The sequence below is a fragment of the Macaca mulatta genome, chromosome 16 (genome assembly GCF_049350105.2).
Source record: "Macaca mulatta isolate MMU2019108-1 chromosome 16, T2T-MMU8v2.0, whole genome shotgun sequence".
NCBI classification, from domain to species: Eukaryota; Metazoa; Chordata; class Mammalia; order Primates; family Cercopithecidae; genus Macaca; species Macaca mulatta.
The window spans coordinates 62,207,514-62,222,940 of NC_133421.1; the positions used below are offsets into that span (position 1 = coordinate 62,207,514).

Here is a 15,427-nt window from a genome sequence, read left to right on the forward strand (position 1 = left end):
AGTACTCCAGCAGAAGGGTAAAGGGAAGGGAGGGGACCAGCATTGCAGCCCTTTTAACAGCAGCTGTGACTGCCCCAGGCCTGCTCCTGATCAAGACACTGCAGGCTGTAGGGTGTCATCGTATGCACAGGCACTTTTAGATCCCTGTGGGGCCTGACCTAGTGGGGCATCACCCCAGTGAAGGGCCTCAGTGTGGGGACTGCTGGCTGTCCCTCTTCTGGCTTGACTGCCCCTGCTGACTGTGCTCTTGGCACTGTCTTACTGTCCCAGAGGGGGCATCTGTCCCTCCACCATCAACCTGATACTTTTGCTGGCTCCAAATTTTGCAGTCTATTTTCAGATGTAAAATGAGAGGGCGGGGGTGGGGGTTAATTAGGAATTGGCCTTGGGCACTAACAGGGTCACTGCCGTGGTAGTCTGAATAAAGCCTTTACCACCACTGGTGTATAGCCAGCAGTTCCCCAGTCCTCTGATCTATCTGGAACCATGCCCAGTGGGGACTGTGCCCCCGCTCCCAAGCCACATGGATACTAGGGCGGTCTGCTCAGCCCTAAGTCCTCCAGGGAGCAGGGGGGCAGAGCTGAGCGGTTGCCCGGAGCTTGGCGGGAGGAGGGGACAGGGGAGAGGGAGGTGGGGAGATCCGGCTAGAGGAGAGGCTCCGACGTCTCCTTCCTTCCTGGTTCCTGCAGCAGCTGCTGCCACTGCTCAGCTTGGTGAGGAGGGAGCCGGTGACTCGGAGACGGTGACTCAGAGGCAGAGCAGTGTGAGGGCCAAGGAGCACTGGCGTCCATGGACCCTGGGGTAAGGGGGCTGCGTGGCAGCAGCTGACATTCCTGAGAAGAGCTTCCTCCCACCTGAAGCTGGTGGGTCTGCTCCCGAGATGGTGGGAATGGAGGTGGAGAGGGGGCACCCACCTGGCTCGCCTAGACCCCTCACCTTCCTACCGATAGAGCCTCCCCCTCCACCCACAAGCAGTGAGGGGCCGGGATCCCCACAGGGCCTGGGGAAGGGCACAGAGATACCCGAACACCGGAAGAGTTTGGGAACTTTCAATGGCTGAATGCAGGAGTTTCCTCCCAGGTCAGCCTCTTGCAGCAAGGGTCCCTCTGCCCCAACCTCCTGGGCACCCGTTCCTGCCACATCCCTGTCCGTTCTGGGCCTCAGTTCCTCAGGTGCTTGCTAGCTCCATTAGAAGATCTGGGCTGCTTCCCCCACCTCAAACCAGCCTTGCCCCTCCAGTCCCCTCCCCCGTCTCACACACGCAGAGCCTCATGCATTATTGATCTCCCTGTGGAGCCAGGATGGCCAGGGCCAGTGCCAAGGGTGCCTGTGGGCACTGCTGCAGGACCTGTGCAGACCTGGGCATGTCCTGGGCCCCCTCTTCTCTCATGAAGTGTCTCTTTTAGCCCAGTGTCCTGCCCTCTCTGGGTGGGTGGCACTTCTCAGAGCCCCAAGGACTGGGACGGTAGACGGGATGGTGAGGCTTTAGGGGGCACTGAGGGTCCAAAGAGGGCATCCTAGGGGCATGTTTGGTAGGAGGAGACATGGGAAAATGGGGCTATCTCAGGCCTCAGTTTCTCCAAGCACTAGAGAATATGGAGACTAATTGGTGGGAGACTGGGGAGTTTTCTGCAAGGGGATCATGGCAGGGAAGTCTCTGAGTCACGGTGGCAGGGCGGAGGGGTCCTGAAGGCAGAGGCAGCTGGATTGAGGAGGTCTCGCTTGTCCAGTCTCTGAACCCCTCTGTCTCTTCTTGGAGCCTCTTCTGTCACTCCCTTTCTTCACCTCTGAGCACTCCCAGGGAAGCCTCTAAAGAAAGCACTGAATATTTCCTGGAGTCCCAAAGTATGTGCCCAAGGCAGGCTGCGCATATGTCTTGTGGTTTTCCCTGGGCATCTGCCTGTCTGCTGTGTGCTAGTTCATGTCTCAGGGCAGTGTCCATATCAGGTGAAAATGGGTGGGGTCAGGACAGAGGGGCAGACTTGGGAGAGGCATGGCAGGTGAGCAGAGGGTGTGTTGGTGAGTCCTTATCTCAGAGGATGTGGGAGGGGTTGGAGGCGGGGAAGGTGATCAGAATTTGCGCCAAGGGGGTCTTTCTCTTGCTTCAAGGACTCCATCAGGAGCAGGTGACATCCTTCCCCTTCCACCCTGCTCCCTGCTCTACGTCCCCAGCAGGGAGTGGCCTCTCCCTTCTCCATGGACTTCCAAGAGAGGGACCCGCCATTCCTGCCTGAGAGCGCACAGTCCTCAAAGCCCAGCAGTGCTCAGCAGGTCAGAGAGCGCGAAAGCAGTGGTGGGTGGGCCAAGCTTGAACCGGACCGGGAGGGGCCAAGGCGGCCATCTCACCAGTGCTCCCCTCCCTCTGTCCTGGACTGCAGGCCTCTGAGCTGTGGGAGGTGGTGGAGGAGCCTCGGGGCAGGCTGGGGACAGAGGGTGTCATGCCTGAGAGGCAGGAAGGTCACCTGCTCAAGAAGAGGAAGTGGCCTCTGAAGGGCTGGCACAAGGTAGGGTGGGCAGGCAAAGGGAGGGGCCAGACATGGGGGCGGGGTGGGAATGGGGGGCAGCTGCCAGGCAGTCCAATGGTGTTTGCATGATGAGAAAGAAAAGAAAAGCTAATTTGTGTGGTTGCCCTCTCCCTCATGCCCTTCCTCTCGGCCTCCTGGGTCCTGTCACTCCTGGGCAACATCACAGAGATACTTTGTGCTCGAGGATGGAATCCTTCATTATGCAACTACCCGGCAAGACGTGAGTCCGGGCAGTGGCTTGGGGTTGTGGGAGGAGTCTGGCCCCAGTATGCCCTGGGCAGGCACGGGGTATCCGGAATCGACCAGAGCAGGGTCTGAATCCCAGGTCCACCACTTGCTGAATGTGTGATCTTGGGCGAGTTACATCCCTGGGCTGTAGCTTCCTCATCTCTAACAGGAGAGTGCCTTCCCCCAGGTGCAGAGCTGTCATGGTAAGGGAGGTCATACACACAAGGCTCTCTGGACAGGGCAGAATAAGTGCCCAAGAAATGGGGTCTTTACCACTCTCATCCTGGTCCCATTCTCAGGCTGGGAACGAGGAACTGAAGGCCTGAGTACCCAGGATCTCTCTGGGAGGGCGTTGCCTTCCACAACCCTCCAGACCCCTGAGGGTGGGAATAGTTTTTCTTGATCTGTGACTTCTTAGAGCTCAAGATGTGACTTGACATAGGGGAGCGCTCTGCACATGGGAGGATGATTGACAAGTCTCTACTGATAGTGTGACTTGGACATGAGAGTGAACCTGCCACCTGGCCCTTGAACGTAGAATGGCTTCAGGGAGATGGTAGCTCTATGGCTCTGAGAGCCTAAAATAGGTCCCCTGTACCCCCACTAACACTTCACTCCCAGATCACCAAGGGGAAGCTCCATGGCTCCATCGATGTCCGGCTGTCGGTCATGTCCATCAACAAAAAGGCCCAGCGCATTGACCTTGACACTGAAGACAACATCTACCACCTCAAGGTGACATCCCTGGGAGGCAGGACATGTGTTGGCCCCCAGCCTAGCAGAGGCATTGGAACACACAGGGGCAGGGCCTGAGGGTCTATGGAGCTCAGGGTCTGTCTCTGAGTTTGACAAGAAGTAAGTTTCCATCCTGTAAAAACTGCCAAGGGCAAACCTGCACTTCTTGGTTGTTGCATGGACAGGCACAGATCTAAGGGCTCAGAAACCTGGGCACCTTGCACTCTGTCTCTCTGCAAGTGAGCTTTGCACAAACCTGGCTCTGTAAGAAGGGACTCTGCTTGTCTGGGGATCAGAGCCCTGACTTCTTGCTCTTGGAAAGTGTTCCCTCCCTTCAGATAGCCCTCCCCGTCTCCATCACTTCTGCAGATCAAATCCCAGGACCTGTTCCAGAGCTGGGTGGCACAGCTGCGTGCCCACCGCCTAGCCCACCGCCTGGACATGTCCCGTGGCACACTGCCCAGTACCACTCACCGGAAGGTAAGGTGGACCCTGGGGTGCAGACAGGTAATGTGGCAATTCAGGGGCAGGGGCTATGGGGAACTGTGAGACCCAGGGAGGTGGGCATCATCCTTCCTGACCCTGGGCTCACCCCACAGGTTCCTGGTGCCCAGCTTCCAACAGCAGCTACTGCCTCAGCCCTACCTGGGCTTGGACCGCGGGAGAAGGTGTCTTCCTGGCTGAGGGACAGTGATGGGCTGGACCGTTGCTCTCATGGTGAGGGTCCCTAGGCACAGCACCTCCAAGGGTAGGGCCCAAGCTGGCAGGTCTAGACAGCATTAGCAGGATGGGAAAATATTACTTCCATCCCCACCTCAGGGAGACTCAATTTAATGAGACAGCCTCTGTCTCCAAAGAGATCCAATCTACTTGGGCCCTGTCCTGGGCAGTCCCAGCCTTACAGAAGAGTAAGAATCTGTCAGGGCACATAGACAGACATGGATGCAGGGATGGGAATCATGACAAAGCAGATACTGAATACCCACACGGGGCAGGGGCCTGAGGAGTAGTGCCAGGGAAGGGGTGTGCTCTAGAAAAGGGTTCCTGCAGTAGGGTCTGTGAAGTTGGCCTGAAGGGAGAAGTATAAACCAAGTAGAGAGAGGCAGGGCAGGGTGAACACATCCCCGGTCTGCTCAAAGGCAGCAGAGGTGAGGTGTGGTCTAGAGACAGAGTAGAAATTAGGGTTCAGGCCCTCCCAGGAAACCAGGGGGCACCACACCCACAGGGGTAGGGACCCGAGCTCTTGAGCAGGTAACAGGGAGCAGTATCAGGATCTCCACGAAGTCAATGTTGGGAGAGTCATGTCCTTGAGCCTGGGCTTGGTGGTTCATGCCTGTAATCCCACCACGTTGGGAAACCAAGGCAGGCAGATCACCTGAGGTCAGGAGTTCAAGGCTAGCCTGACCAACATAGTGAAACCCCATCTCTACTAAAAATACAAAATAATTAGCCAGGCGTGGTGGCACATGCCTGTAATCCCAGCTACTCGGGAGGCTGAGGCAGGAGAATCACTTGAACCCGGGAGGCAGAGGTTGCAGTGACCTGAGATCATGCCATTCCACTCTAGCCTGGGCAACAAGAGCAAAACTCTGTCTCAAAAAAAAAAAAAAAAAAAAAGAAGAGAGAGTGATGTCCTTGTTCTTTCTTGCCACAGAGCTCTCTGAGTGTCAGGGGAAGCTCCAGGAACTACACAGGCTCCTCCAGAGCCTGGAGTCCCTGCACCGAATCCCCTCAGCCCCTGTTATCCCTACACACCAGGTAAGATCCAGGGGAACACATAGGGTCCTGCTCAGGCCCCCGATCCCATCATTTCCCCAGGATGGGTCCTATTCCTCCCACACCGCTGCAGTTTCCTGGAGAGCCACGCATCGCCTGGTTTCCTCCCTACCCCTGCCCCATGTCCAAACTGTGTCAAGGTTGTCTCTGTTCCTCCACGCCCATGCCTCTGCCGGGTTGGCTGTCATCTTCCACTGGGATGTCAGTTGTCTCTATCCACTGGCCTGAGCGGCCCCACCCTCTGTGCTGGGTAATCTGTGGCCTCCTCCATGGCGTAGGAGGCCATCTACCTCTCCCAGGCTGTGACGGTTGCTGCCCCTTTTCCCCACCCTGTGAGTAAAATTCCCCCCACCTTGACTTGCCAGGCCTCAGTGACAACTGAAAGACCCAAGAAGGGGAAACGGACCAGCCGCATGTGGTGTACCCAGAGCTTTGCCAAGGATGATACCATTGGACGGGTGAGGTGGGGCGTGCACCTCACATAGCTGGGGCAGGATGCTCTAAGGAGGCCGGCCCCTTCAGCCCTTCCCCTTCACCTTCACCCTTCAGGTTGGTCGTCTCCACGGCTCTGTTCCCAACCTGTCTCGCTACCTGGAGTCTCGGGACTCCTCGGGCACCCGTGGGCTGCCACCCACAGACTATGCCCACCTGCAGCGCAGCTTCTGGGCCCTGGCCCAGAAGGGTAAGTGCATGCTGGGAGAGGCTGATAGGGAGCGGGCAGGAGTGAGCGAGGACTCTGATGGTCTGCCCCACCCCCTTTAGTGCACAGCTCCCTCAGCAGCGTCCTGGCCGCCCTCACCACGGAACGGGACCGACTGAGGGATATGCACCAGGGCTCAGAGTTGTCAAGGATGGGGGTGAGGCCTGGGGGACAGGGTGGCTGGTGGGAGGAGAGGGCTTGAAGCTGAGGACTGCCAGCCTGGGGTCCGATAGCAGATCTGGGTGAGGGTGGGGGTTTGGCAGAGGCAGTCTCTGCAGAGAGGAGGTGGCAAGGTGGGGAGGACCTCATCCTCCTGGCACTGTGTCCCTCACCCTCTCCCTGCAGGTCTCCGAGGCCCCCACTGGCCAGAGGCGCCTCCACTCACTGTCCACCTCCTCCGACACCACGGCGGACTCTTTCAGCTCCCTCAACCCTGAGGAGGTGCGGAGCCAGGGTGGGTTGTGGGGGCCGATTCTCCTGCGCCTTCTCTCCCAGTGGGAGCCAAGGCCCAGGGCAGTGGGCAAGGTTGATTTTTAGTCCAAGACAGCCCCAAAACTTGGCTCCACTGTCTTTCCCATAAGGTTGGCGACAGCCCCATCTCAGTCATTTTGTAACAATGTGCAGGGTACTTTTTCTTTTAATTCAGAGTCCTCTGATGCAGTGATTCTCACCCTCAACATAACAAAACTGAGGCTCAAAGGGTCTAACGGGTGAGCTGAGGCTCCTGCAATTATAGGTGGGCTGAACTGAGACTCGGGCTCTGAGCACAGACTCTGGAGCTGCATTCCACGGGTTCAAATCTGGCTCTGCTGCCTGCCAGCTTTGTGATCCTGGGCCTCAGCGTCCCAATCTGCAAATTGGGGGTGATAATTGCACCTACCTCACGGGGTGGGTGTCAGGATTGAGTGGGTTAGTGCACACAGAGGGCTTGGAGTGGGGCTCAGGGTCAGTGCCGGGAAGTGTAAGCAGTTATCATGGAGCCTGCGCGCCCTCACTCCCAGGCCAGGGCTCATTCTACTATGCCTTTGTCCCCTGCTCACTCCCCTCTGCCTCTTCTGCTCAGAAGGTGTCTGACTCAGCAAAAGTGCCCGGTTATGCCTCCCTCTCACGGGAACTGTCAGGCAAGCGGGTGCCCAACCTGACTCCCCCGGCTTGGCCCCGGAGCCTCACATCCATCTGGTTGCTCCCACAGCAAGAAGCTCTGTACATGAAGGGGCGCGAGCTCACCCCCCAGCTGTCGCAGACCAGCATCCTGTCCCTTGCTGATTCCCACACAGAGTTCTTTGATGCCTGTGAGGTTCTCCTGTCCGCCAGCTCTTCTGAGAATGAGGTGAGGGAAGAGGGAAGCTGGCAGTGAGGTGGGGCGGTTGGGGGGGACCTTGGGAACAGAAGGGTGGGGTCCACAGAGACCATAGATTCCTCAGCTCCTGTCTCTGGGAATATGTCCAGATCAGTTGGGTTCGTGTGGCCCTGCTCAGAAATCTCTGCTGGGGACTCTTCTTCTAGAGGAGTGTGACATTTTTATCCCCACGGGGTTCTCCTGAAACTACTGCCACAGTTGCAACCCCAGTCATCTTCCTATGACCCTGTCTCAGCTTCAGCGCTCCCTTGATCCCCTCTTCTCAGACCCTGAACCTCAGTAATCCCCAACTTACCTTCTGTCTGTGTCCCACCAAGTCCCTGAGCTTTCTCCCACGAGCCACAGGGCCAAGTCCCTGAGCTTTCTACCACCAGCCACAGGACCCGGCCCTCCCTTTCCCAAGGTGGCTGGGCACACTCTGTGATGCCAGGTGTCCTGGGGCAATGTCTTAGGGCTCAGAGCTCCCCCAATACATTCTCTTCCCCTTCCCACCAAAGGGCTAGCTGGGCAGATTCTTGCCAGGCCCTGGGCACTGCCCAGCTGCCCGGGGGAGGCCCAGTCTGCCCGGCCTGTCATCTGTCCCGGCCCAGGGCTCAGAGGAGGAGGAGTCGTGTACCAGTGAAATCACCACCAGCCTGTCTGAGGAGGTGCTGGACCTCAGGGGAGCTGAGCGCTGTCAGAAAGGTGCCAGCTGGGTGGGCAGGCAGGGAGGGGTGGGAGGCAGGTGGAAAAACAGGGTTTGTCCACAGCCCAGGCCCATGCAAAGGCCATCCCTTGTGGTGACTGATGGGCTAGTGGCTTTGGGTGCTGACCCCAAGAGCTAAGGAAGGCCAGGTCATGAACTGGGAAATATTCCAGGAGCAGCTCTGCTGGGGTGGGCCAGGCTCCGGCCTTGGGGCTGGCCTCTGTTGCAGCAGGCTTGCCTAGGGCCTTGGAGGGAGGCAAGAGATCCCACTTTGCTGCTTGTTAGCAGTGTGGCTCTGGACCTGTCATTTTACTTCTGAGAGCCTATTTCCTCATCCATAAGATGGGCTGGGTAATCTGGACTCTGACCTCTGTTTCTGTGTTTATAAAGGGAACAAAAGGCAAGGGTGAGGACTCAGGAGGGGCTCCTGGGGTGCAGGGTTTCTGGCAGTGGGAACCGTCCGCCCCTTTGCATGGCTCCCAACCCTGCCAGCCAACTCAGTCCCTGGGAACTTGTCAGCAGTTAGAGCCCCAGTCACCCTGCCCTGCTGTGAGTCGAGACACGGGCTCAGTGGGGAGTGTCCCAGGGGCTTGGGAGGCAGCTGGGCCCTGGACTGGGCTGTGGGCTTGCCGTGTCTGGGATGGCTGGTGTCCAGTTGGAGAGTGACATGGCAAGGCGGCCCCAGGGGGGTGTGTTCCAGGGAGACCCATGGGGCCACCCCGCCGTCGCTGCCTGCCGGCGGCCAGCGGACCTGGGGCTGACGTGAGCCTGTGGAACATTCTGCGCAACAACATCGGCAAAGACCTGTCCAAGGTGTCAATGCCTGTGCAGCTCAACGAGCCGCTCAACACTCTGCAGCGGCTCTGCGAGGAGCTGGAGTACAGCAGCCTCCTGGACCAGGCCAGCCGCATCGCCGACCCCTGCGAGCGCATGGTACCTGCTACCTGTCCTTATGCCCAGCCCAAGGCTGCTTCCTTCTCCCTGGGACCTTTTCTCCCAGAAAATCCTGGCTGGGCTGTTCCTTGCTGCTGAAGTTCCACCCCAAGATCCCATAGTTTGCTTGCTTGGGGTGGCGGCCCTATCCTCAGCACCCTGCACCTGCCTTGCTCCCCGCAGGTGTACATCGCAGCCTTTGCTGTCTCAGCCTACTCCTCTACGTACCACCGAGCTGGCTGCAAGCCCTTCAACCCTGTCCTGGGGGAGACCTATGAGTGTGAGCGGCCTGACCGAGGCTTCCGCTTCATCAGTGAGCAGGTGTGGCCTTGGGAGAAGACGGCTGGCCTTGGGTGTCTGGGGCAAGGAGAGACCTGGGCTTTGGGACCAGAGCTGGGGCAGAGAGACCAGGGCCTGGGAGAGGAGCATGGGCAGTTGGCTCTGTGCCGGGCTCTGTGGTGCTCCTGGCCCACGTTCTGAGGTCCAGCCATGGGATCCCAGGAGTTCCACCTGGGAGCTCATGCTCTAGGGGCCAATCTTGGGCTAGGATGAACTGGAGGATGAATTGGAGAGAGCTGAGAGTACAGGGGCTGGGGAGAATAGGATGTTCCTTCTAGATGGTGTAGAGGAATGCATGGAGCAGGCTTGGGAAGGTTAGAGATGGGGCTGGAAGACAAGGTGGGCCAGACGCTGAGGAGTCCTGCCAGTGAAGGGAAAGAGGCTTTGGGCTTTTATATGTGTGTTTTTAAATCCTGAAGGCATTGGCACCATGGAGGATTCGAGGCAGTGGAGTGGCTGCTCAGAATCTCAGTGTGCAAAGCACACCCGGGTGGCATATGCCTGGTTGGTGGAGGCCAACAGGGTCCGTCTTGTCATCTCTGTAGAGCTAATGAGGCCCTGCACTTAGGCTGCGGTGTTTGGTTCAAGAGCTGTTTATGTGCTGCCCCTGACAGGGCCTGGTGCTTAGCAGGGTACTCTCTTGTGTAGGGAAAGGGGAGGTTTTTGTCGACAGGGAGAAGTCTGGGCGGCCTGATCTGGGGAATTCAGTGGGTGCATGGTGGTGCCAGTTAGCAAGGTGGACAGTGTGTGTGGGAGCACACTGACTATGTGGGCTTGACTTCCATGGGAGATGGCCAGGAGGCTCTGGAGTCGCTGGCTTGGAGCTCCTCCAAGAGCACCAGGTGGCACTAACAGGTCGAGGAGTCGCCAGCTTAGAGGGAGGAGGACATCAAGGGAGGACTGCCCTTGGGAGGACTGCCCGCAGTGTCTAGGGAAGAGGGCAGGCAGGAGCGCTGGGAAGCCCCAAAGGGGAGAGAGCGCGGGTCCCTGGGACCTGAGGGGTGTCATCGGCTACCTGCGTGAGGAAGGTTTCCGAGATAGGATGGGGACAGAGACTGGATTGCAGAGGGTGTAGAGTGTAGGTTTTATAAAAAATAGAGAAAAAAGCAGACTATTTTCCAAAAATTTTACCATGAGGGACAGAGGAGAGAGAAGGTGGCAGTTGGTGGGGGATAAAGGTCGAGGCAGTTTGTGTGTTTGTTTGGATTTGAAGTGTTGTTGAAAACATGGTGAAGATTGACACAGTACGCTCATGTGTACAATAGAAAATAAGCCTCCGTCTCATCCCAACGCTCCGAAGGGACTACTGCTACCAGCTTTTGGGATTCCTCCCAGAAATGTTTTACGCATATGTGAACAAAGATGTGTGTGTCTAGAAAAGAAAGGTTTGCTATTTTTTAAGGTGAAAGAAACAGAAAATCTTTATATTCAGAGAGAAAGAGAAATAAAGAGGGAAAGACTGAAGGTGTGGAAGGAGGAGGACGGGGGAACCTGGGGGGCATCGGTGGGAGCAGGCTGACTGCGGCCAGAGCAGAAGGAATCACCTCCCTGACCCACCTCTGTTCTGCCGCAGACTGTGGGAGGCGAATGAGGTTTGAAGGGCCTGGCTTGTGCCTAGGTCCTCAGAGAAGGATTGGTGAGGGATGTCAAGGGCCCAGATACAGGACATTGTAGATTTAGCAGTTTCTTAGTGTGGGTCGTGTCTGTGTTTTGGCAACAGAGTCAGAGCCAGGGGTGTACAGAGGAGGCCAGTGCTGGCATTTCTGGCAAGTGGTGGAGGTGGCTGAGGGTATTAGGTGAGAGTACTGTAAAGGGCAGGATGGGGCTAGCAGACCACGGGAGGGCAGTGCAGTCAGGGACCTGGACATCTTGGCTGGAGCCGTGGGCAACAGGGAATGGAGAGAGAGGCGAGGCAGGCAGGCTGTGGGATGTTGGAATTGAAGGCTTCAGATGTGGAGCCATTCCAAGTGGGGACAAGGCCAAGTGTTTCCAAGGGTGTGGGGTAGAGGTTGCAGGGCAATGATCAGCTTTGGGGTGGGGTGTGGGGGAGATGGTGGGGAAGAGGGTCGTCAGCAAGGGCTGCATTTCAGGCAGGGGATGAGGTCCCCACCTGTCAGTGGTTATAGGGTGATGATCAGTTTTGGGGTGTGGCGAGGGGAGATGGTGGGGAAGAGGGTTGTCGGCAAGGGCTGGGTTTCAGGCAGGGCATGGGGTGGAGGCCCCACCTGTCACTGTTGCGGGGAACTTTTCAGGCTTGAGCAGGGGTTCTGGAGGACGCCATAGACAGGCCAGCCAGAGGAGCTCCTGAGGAAGAGGGAGCGAGAAGGGAGAACATAGAGGCCTCATGGGAAGAAGAGAGGATGATGGGTTTGGGAGATGGCCAAGGGTGATAGGGACAAGAGACCTGGGACCAACTGGTCTTGTGGTACTCAGGGGAAGTGGGGTTGGGAGTAAGGGACTTTGGGGTGCCCTAATGGTGCTCAGGGACAGCCTCAAGAGAACTTCTTTGCTCACCAAGGTCTCCCACCACCCCCCTATCTCGGCCTGCCATGCGGAGTCTGAGAACTTCGCCTTCTGGCAAGGTGAGGAGTAGAGGGCAGGGCGGGGTGGCCCTGGGCAAAGGGAACACCCTCTGGCCTTATCTCTGTTGTTCTCTCTCCCTCCCCTAATCCAATTCCAGATATGAAGTGGAAGAACAAGTTTTGGGGCAAATCCCTGGAGATTGTGCCTGTGGGAACAGTCAATGTCAGCCTGCCCAGGTGGGATTCTTAGACTCTCAGCAGCCAGGCCAAGCCACAGGCAATCCTTCAGGCTGGAGAGGACGTGGCCTTAGGGACAGGATAAGGACAGGATAGGGAGGTCTGTCCTGAAGCTGCTTGCAGTGGGTCAGTGTCTGTAGGTTTTATACCTATATTTACAGCAGTCGCCAATAGAGAAAGATGAAAAGCCTTAGAACGTAGTAGAGCTGGAAGGGCCCATCGAGGTCATCTGACTCAGCGGCTTTCACACTTTTTTGACCGTGACTCACAGTCAGAAATGCCTTTGAGACTTCAAGCCAACGCGTACACATACACGCACACAGAAACCTAAATTGATCTCAGGACTTAGGGGTCACAGACAAAATTTGAAAAACTCTCATCTAGCTAATTTTACAGGCAGGGGACTGAAGCCAGAAAGAAAAAGGGTGTTGAGAGTGGTCTGGGTGTTGTGGGAGAGATCCTGGAGTTTGGAGTCAGAAGCCGTGAGTTCTGCCACTCAACAGTGATGCAAATTAGCATGAGCCTATAGTCCCAGCTACTGGGGAGGCTGAGGCAGGAGAATTGCTTCAACCTGGGAGGCGGAGGTAGCAGTGAGCTGAGATTGCACCACTGCACTGCACTCCAGCTGGCCCGGGCAACAGAGCAAAAAAAAAAAAAAAAAAAGGTAGTGATGCAAGCAGCAAAAAGACTTGACACCTTGCCTGTGACATGACAGTAAAAAGTAAAACCCAAGAGAGGTGAGGATTAAGCAGGATAATGGATGTGAACATACACATGGTTCCTGGTGCCCGAGGGCAGGACACTTTGTGTATTTTCATCTGCGTTGCTCAGGCACTCAGGGGCATTGTAGATGAGTGGAGATGTGTTCACTGAATACGTTCTGTGAAGGCCGCTCTGCCTTGTGAATATAAGTCATCCTTCACTGCAGAACCAGAGCTGGGACCCCAGGGTTCCTGTCACAGACCGACGTGACCTGCTCCAGCAAGACAGGAGGCCCCTGACTCGCTGGGGCCGGCCAGCTGCCCTTCCATTCCTTGTCTCTCTCAGGTTTGGGGACCACTTTGAGTGGAACAAGGTGACGTCTTGCATTCACAATGTCCTGAGCGGTCAGCGCTGGATTGAGCACTATGGGGAGGTGCTCATCCGGAACACACAGGACAGCTCCTGCCACTGCAAGATCACCTTCTGCAAGGTACATGTGCCACCCTGACCCTGCCCATTCACCCCCGGCAGCCTCAGTCTCTGGAGGTCACCCTGGCTAAGCGGGAGAGGACACCTCCCTAACCCCTGCCTTCCCCACCCCAGGCCAAGTACTGGAGTTCCAATGTCCACGAGGTACAGGGCGCTGTGCTCAGTCGGAGTGGCCGTGTCCTCCATCGACTCTTTGGGAAGTGGCACGAGGGGCTGTACCGGGGACCCACACCAGGCGGCCAGTGCATCTGGAAACCCAGTAAGTGGAGGGGTCACAGAGGGCTGGATGAGGCTGGAGCAGCTCAGGCATGGTGCACCTACCCCAGCCCCTTGCCTTCCCCCAGACTCAATGCCCCCCGACCATGAGCGCAACTTCGGCTTCACCCAGTTTGCCCTGGAGCTGAATGAGCTGACGGCAGAGCTGAAACGGTCACTGCCTTCCACCGACACGAGGCTCCGGCCAGACCAGAGGTCAGTGCCGGATGGGTGCTAGCCTAGAACCACCTGGCTCACTCCCTGCACGGAGTACAGAGCTGGGGCTTTGTCCTTCCTTCCCTGAGTGGCCTCAGAGAAATGGGGCTTGTCTAGAGGACAGAGCTGGGCAGGGACAGAGGCCTTGGGTTTGGGGGCCCTGCAGATGGACAGTTCAACTGAGTTTGATCTGGATCCTCAGGTACCTGGAGGAGGGGAACATACAGGCTGCTGAGGCCCAGAAGAGAAGGATCGAGCAGCTGCAGCGAGACAGGCGCAAAGTCATGGAGGAAAACAACATCGTACACCAGGCTCGCTTCTTCAGGTGCCTCGGCCTTGCCCTCCGCCCTGGGTCTCCCCTTGAGCCCTGCTTGGAACAGGGCAGGTGTGGGAGGCAGCACCTTAGGACCCTAGCCTGCCTTCTAGATGTTCACCCCTCACTGCCACCGCCTTCTCCCGCCAGGCGGCAGACAGATAGCAGCGGGAAGGAGTGGTGGGTGACCAACAATACCTACTGGAGGCTGCGGGCCGAGCCAGGCTACGGGAACATGGATGGGGCCGTGCTCTGGTAGCCCTGGCCCCGGGGGCAGGAGGCTCTGGTTCCTCACTCCTCCTGCCTCCACCCCCTACCACGGACACATGGGTGAGGCCAGGCTCCCCCCTTCACTGCCCTTGAGACCAAAGGGGCAGCCCTGGCCCTCCCTCCCCTCTGCTGGCCAGAGGGGCTGCATATCAGCCCACCCCGCACCCCACCATTTGGGGTGAGAAGCAGAATCTGTGCTTCCCCAGTCTCCTTGCCCCAGACAACCAGCATGTAGGACCCTTTCTGCTTCACCATCCCCCTTCCTGTCCCCTTTGGGGTACTTGGGGGAGACTCTGGCTCCCAGGATCTGTTCCCCATTTCAGTGCCTTCCTAGGACACAGGGGACCCCTTGATTCTCCCCAGGCTTTCTGTGCCCAGGGCTCTGTCCCTGGCAGTGAGGTTGCAGTGAGTGAAGGAGAGATGATCTGTTCTCCCCTCCCCTTCCCCTGCCCATCTCCAGCATCTTCTTCCCCTTCCCTGGCCCTGCAGGGCCTTCTTCAGCTCCCTTTGGTTGGTCCCTGGCCATCCCTCCTGTCCTGGATCCCTTCTCCCTAACTGCAAAATGCCTGCAGCTTCCAGCTCCTTCGTCCCTGATCCTCAAGTGGTTCCCTCCCGTCTCAGCTCAGCGGATCCCCCAGAGTGGAGGAGGCCTCTCCGTGAGGAGGGAGCAGCCCAAGGCGCCTGGCCTCCGACCCACCGGCAGCGAGTGCGCAGGTGTGAGTGTAAGTTCATGTAGAAGAGTGTGTGCGTGTGCATCTGTGCCCTGCTTGCAGGCGAGCAGGGCTCCCTCATGTAGCCCGGCCTTCCCCCTGCTGGGGGTCCGCCACATCACTGCTCTTTCTCACAGTCTGCCTCTGATGAGGGTGAATTGCTATGACATTCCCAGCTCCAATAAAGACTGTCCCAGACTTTGGCCTGTGACCATTCATTGAAAAACATGTGGGCTCAAGGTCAGCGGAAAGCCCGCAGCCACTGTCATGGGTAAAATGAATTCTGTCCCCCAAAAAATGTTTCTAGTCCCCAGGCATGTGCATGTGACCTTAGTTGCAAATAGTATCTTTGCAAAGACAAGTTAAAATGAGGTCACATTGGATTTGGGTGGCTCTACTCCAGTGACTGGTGTCCTTATAAGTAGAGTGAAA

At 57.4% G+C, this 15,427-nt stretch overlaps 1 protein-coding gene across 15 annotated transcripts; it reads left to right on the forward strand.

The window, feature by feature from the left end:
• The first annotated feature begins 672 nt into the window (after positions 1-672).
• On the forward strand, positions 673-15,193 carry OSBPL7 (oxysterol binding protein like 7). Of its 15 annotated transcripts, none has more exons than XR_001440407.3 (24): positions 673-801; positions 2,110-2,271; positions 2,379-2,504; positions 2,692-2,745; positions 3,375-3,488; positions 3,858-3,968; positions 4,088-4,205; positions 5,143-5,246; positions 5,630-5,722; positions 5,814-5,946; positions 6,027-6,121; positions 6,310-6,405; positions 7,157-7,294; positions 7,915-8,008; positions 8,695-8,942; positions 9,126-9,263; positions 11,800-11,863; positions 11,962-12,040; positions 13,088-13,232; positions 13,346-13,490; positions 13,576-13,702; positions 13,905-14,027; positions 14,166-14,345; positions 14,858-15,193. XR_001440407.3 is itself a non-coding variant. In XM_015119406.3 (23 exons), exons 2-23 carry the CDS (start codon positions 2,197-2,199, stop codon positions 14,272-14,274), a joined length of 2,529 nt encoding a protein of 842 aa, XP_014974892.1. In that variant the 5' UTR covers positions 673-801; positions 2,110-2,196; the 3' UTR covers positions 14,275-15,193. The 15 variants fall into 15 exon arrangements, 6 of the variants coding, with proteins under 6 accessions (XP_014974892.1, XP_014974894.1, XP_014974893.1 ...); XR_013406606.1 differs by having other exon boundaries at positions 14,907-15,193; XR_013406609.1 differs by having other exon boundaries at positions 13,620-13,702.
• The last annotated feature ends 234 nt before the right edge of the window (positions 15,194-15,427 follow it).

Excerpts from the sequence above, each read along its gene's own strand:
- OSBPL7 (XM_077971338.1), top strand. The coding sequence starts at position 2,197 with ATGGACTTCCAAGAGAGGGACCCGCCATTCCTGCCTGAGAGCGCACAG. Across the intron at positions 5,247-5,629 it reads CTGTTATCCCTACACACCAG|GCCTCAGTGACAACTGAAAG; the intron begins GTAAGATCCAGG and ends TTGACTTGCCAG. Across the intron at positions 8,009-8,694 it reads AGCTGAGCGCTGTCAGAAAG|GGGGGTGTGTTCCAGGGAGA; the intron begins GTGCCAGCTGGG and ends AGGCGGCCCCAG.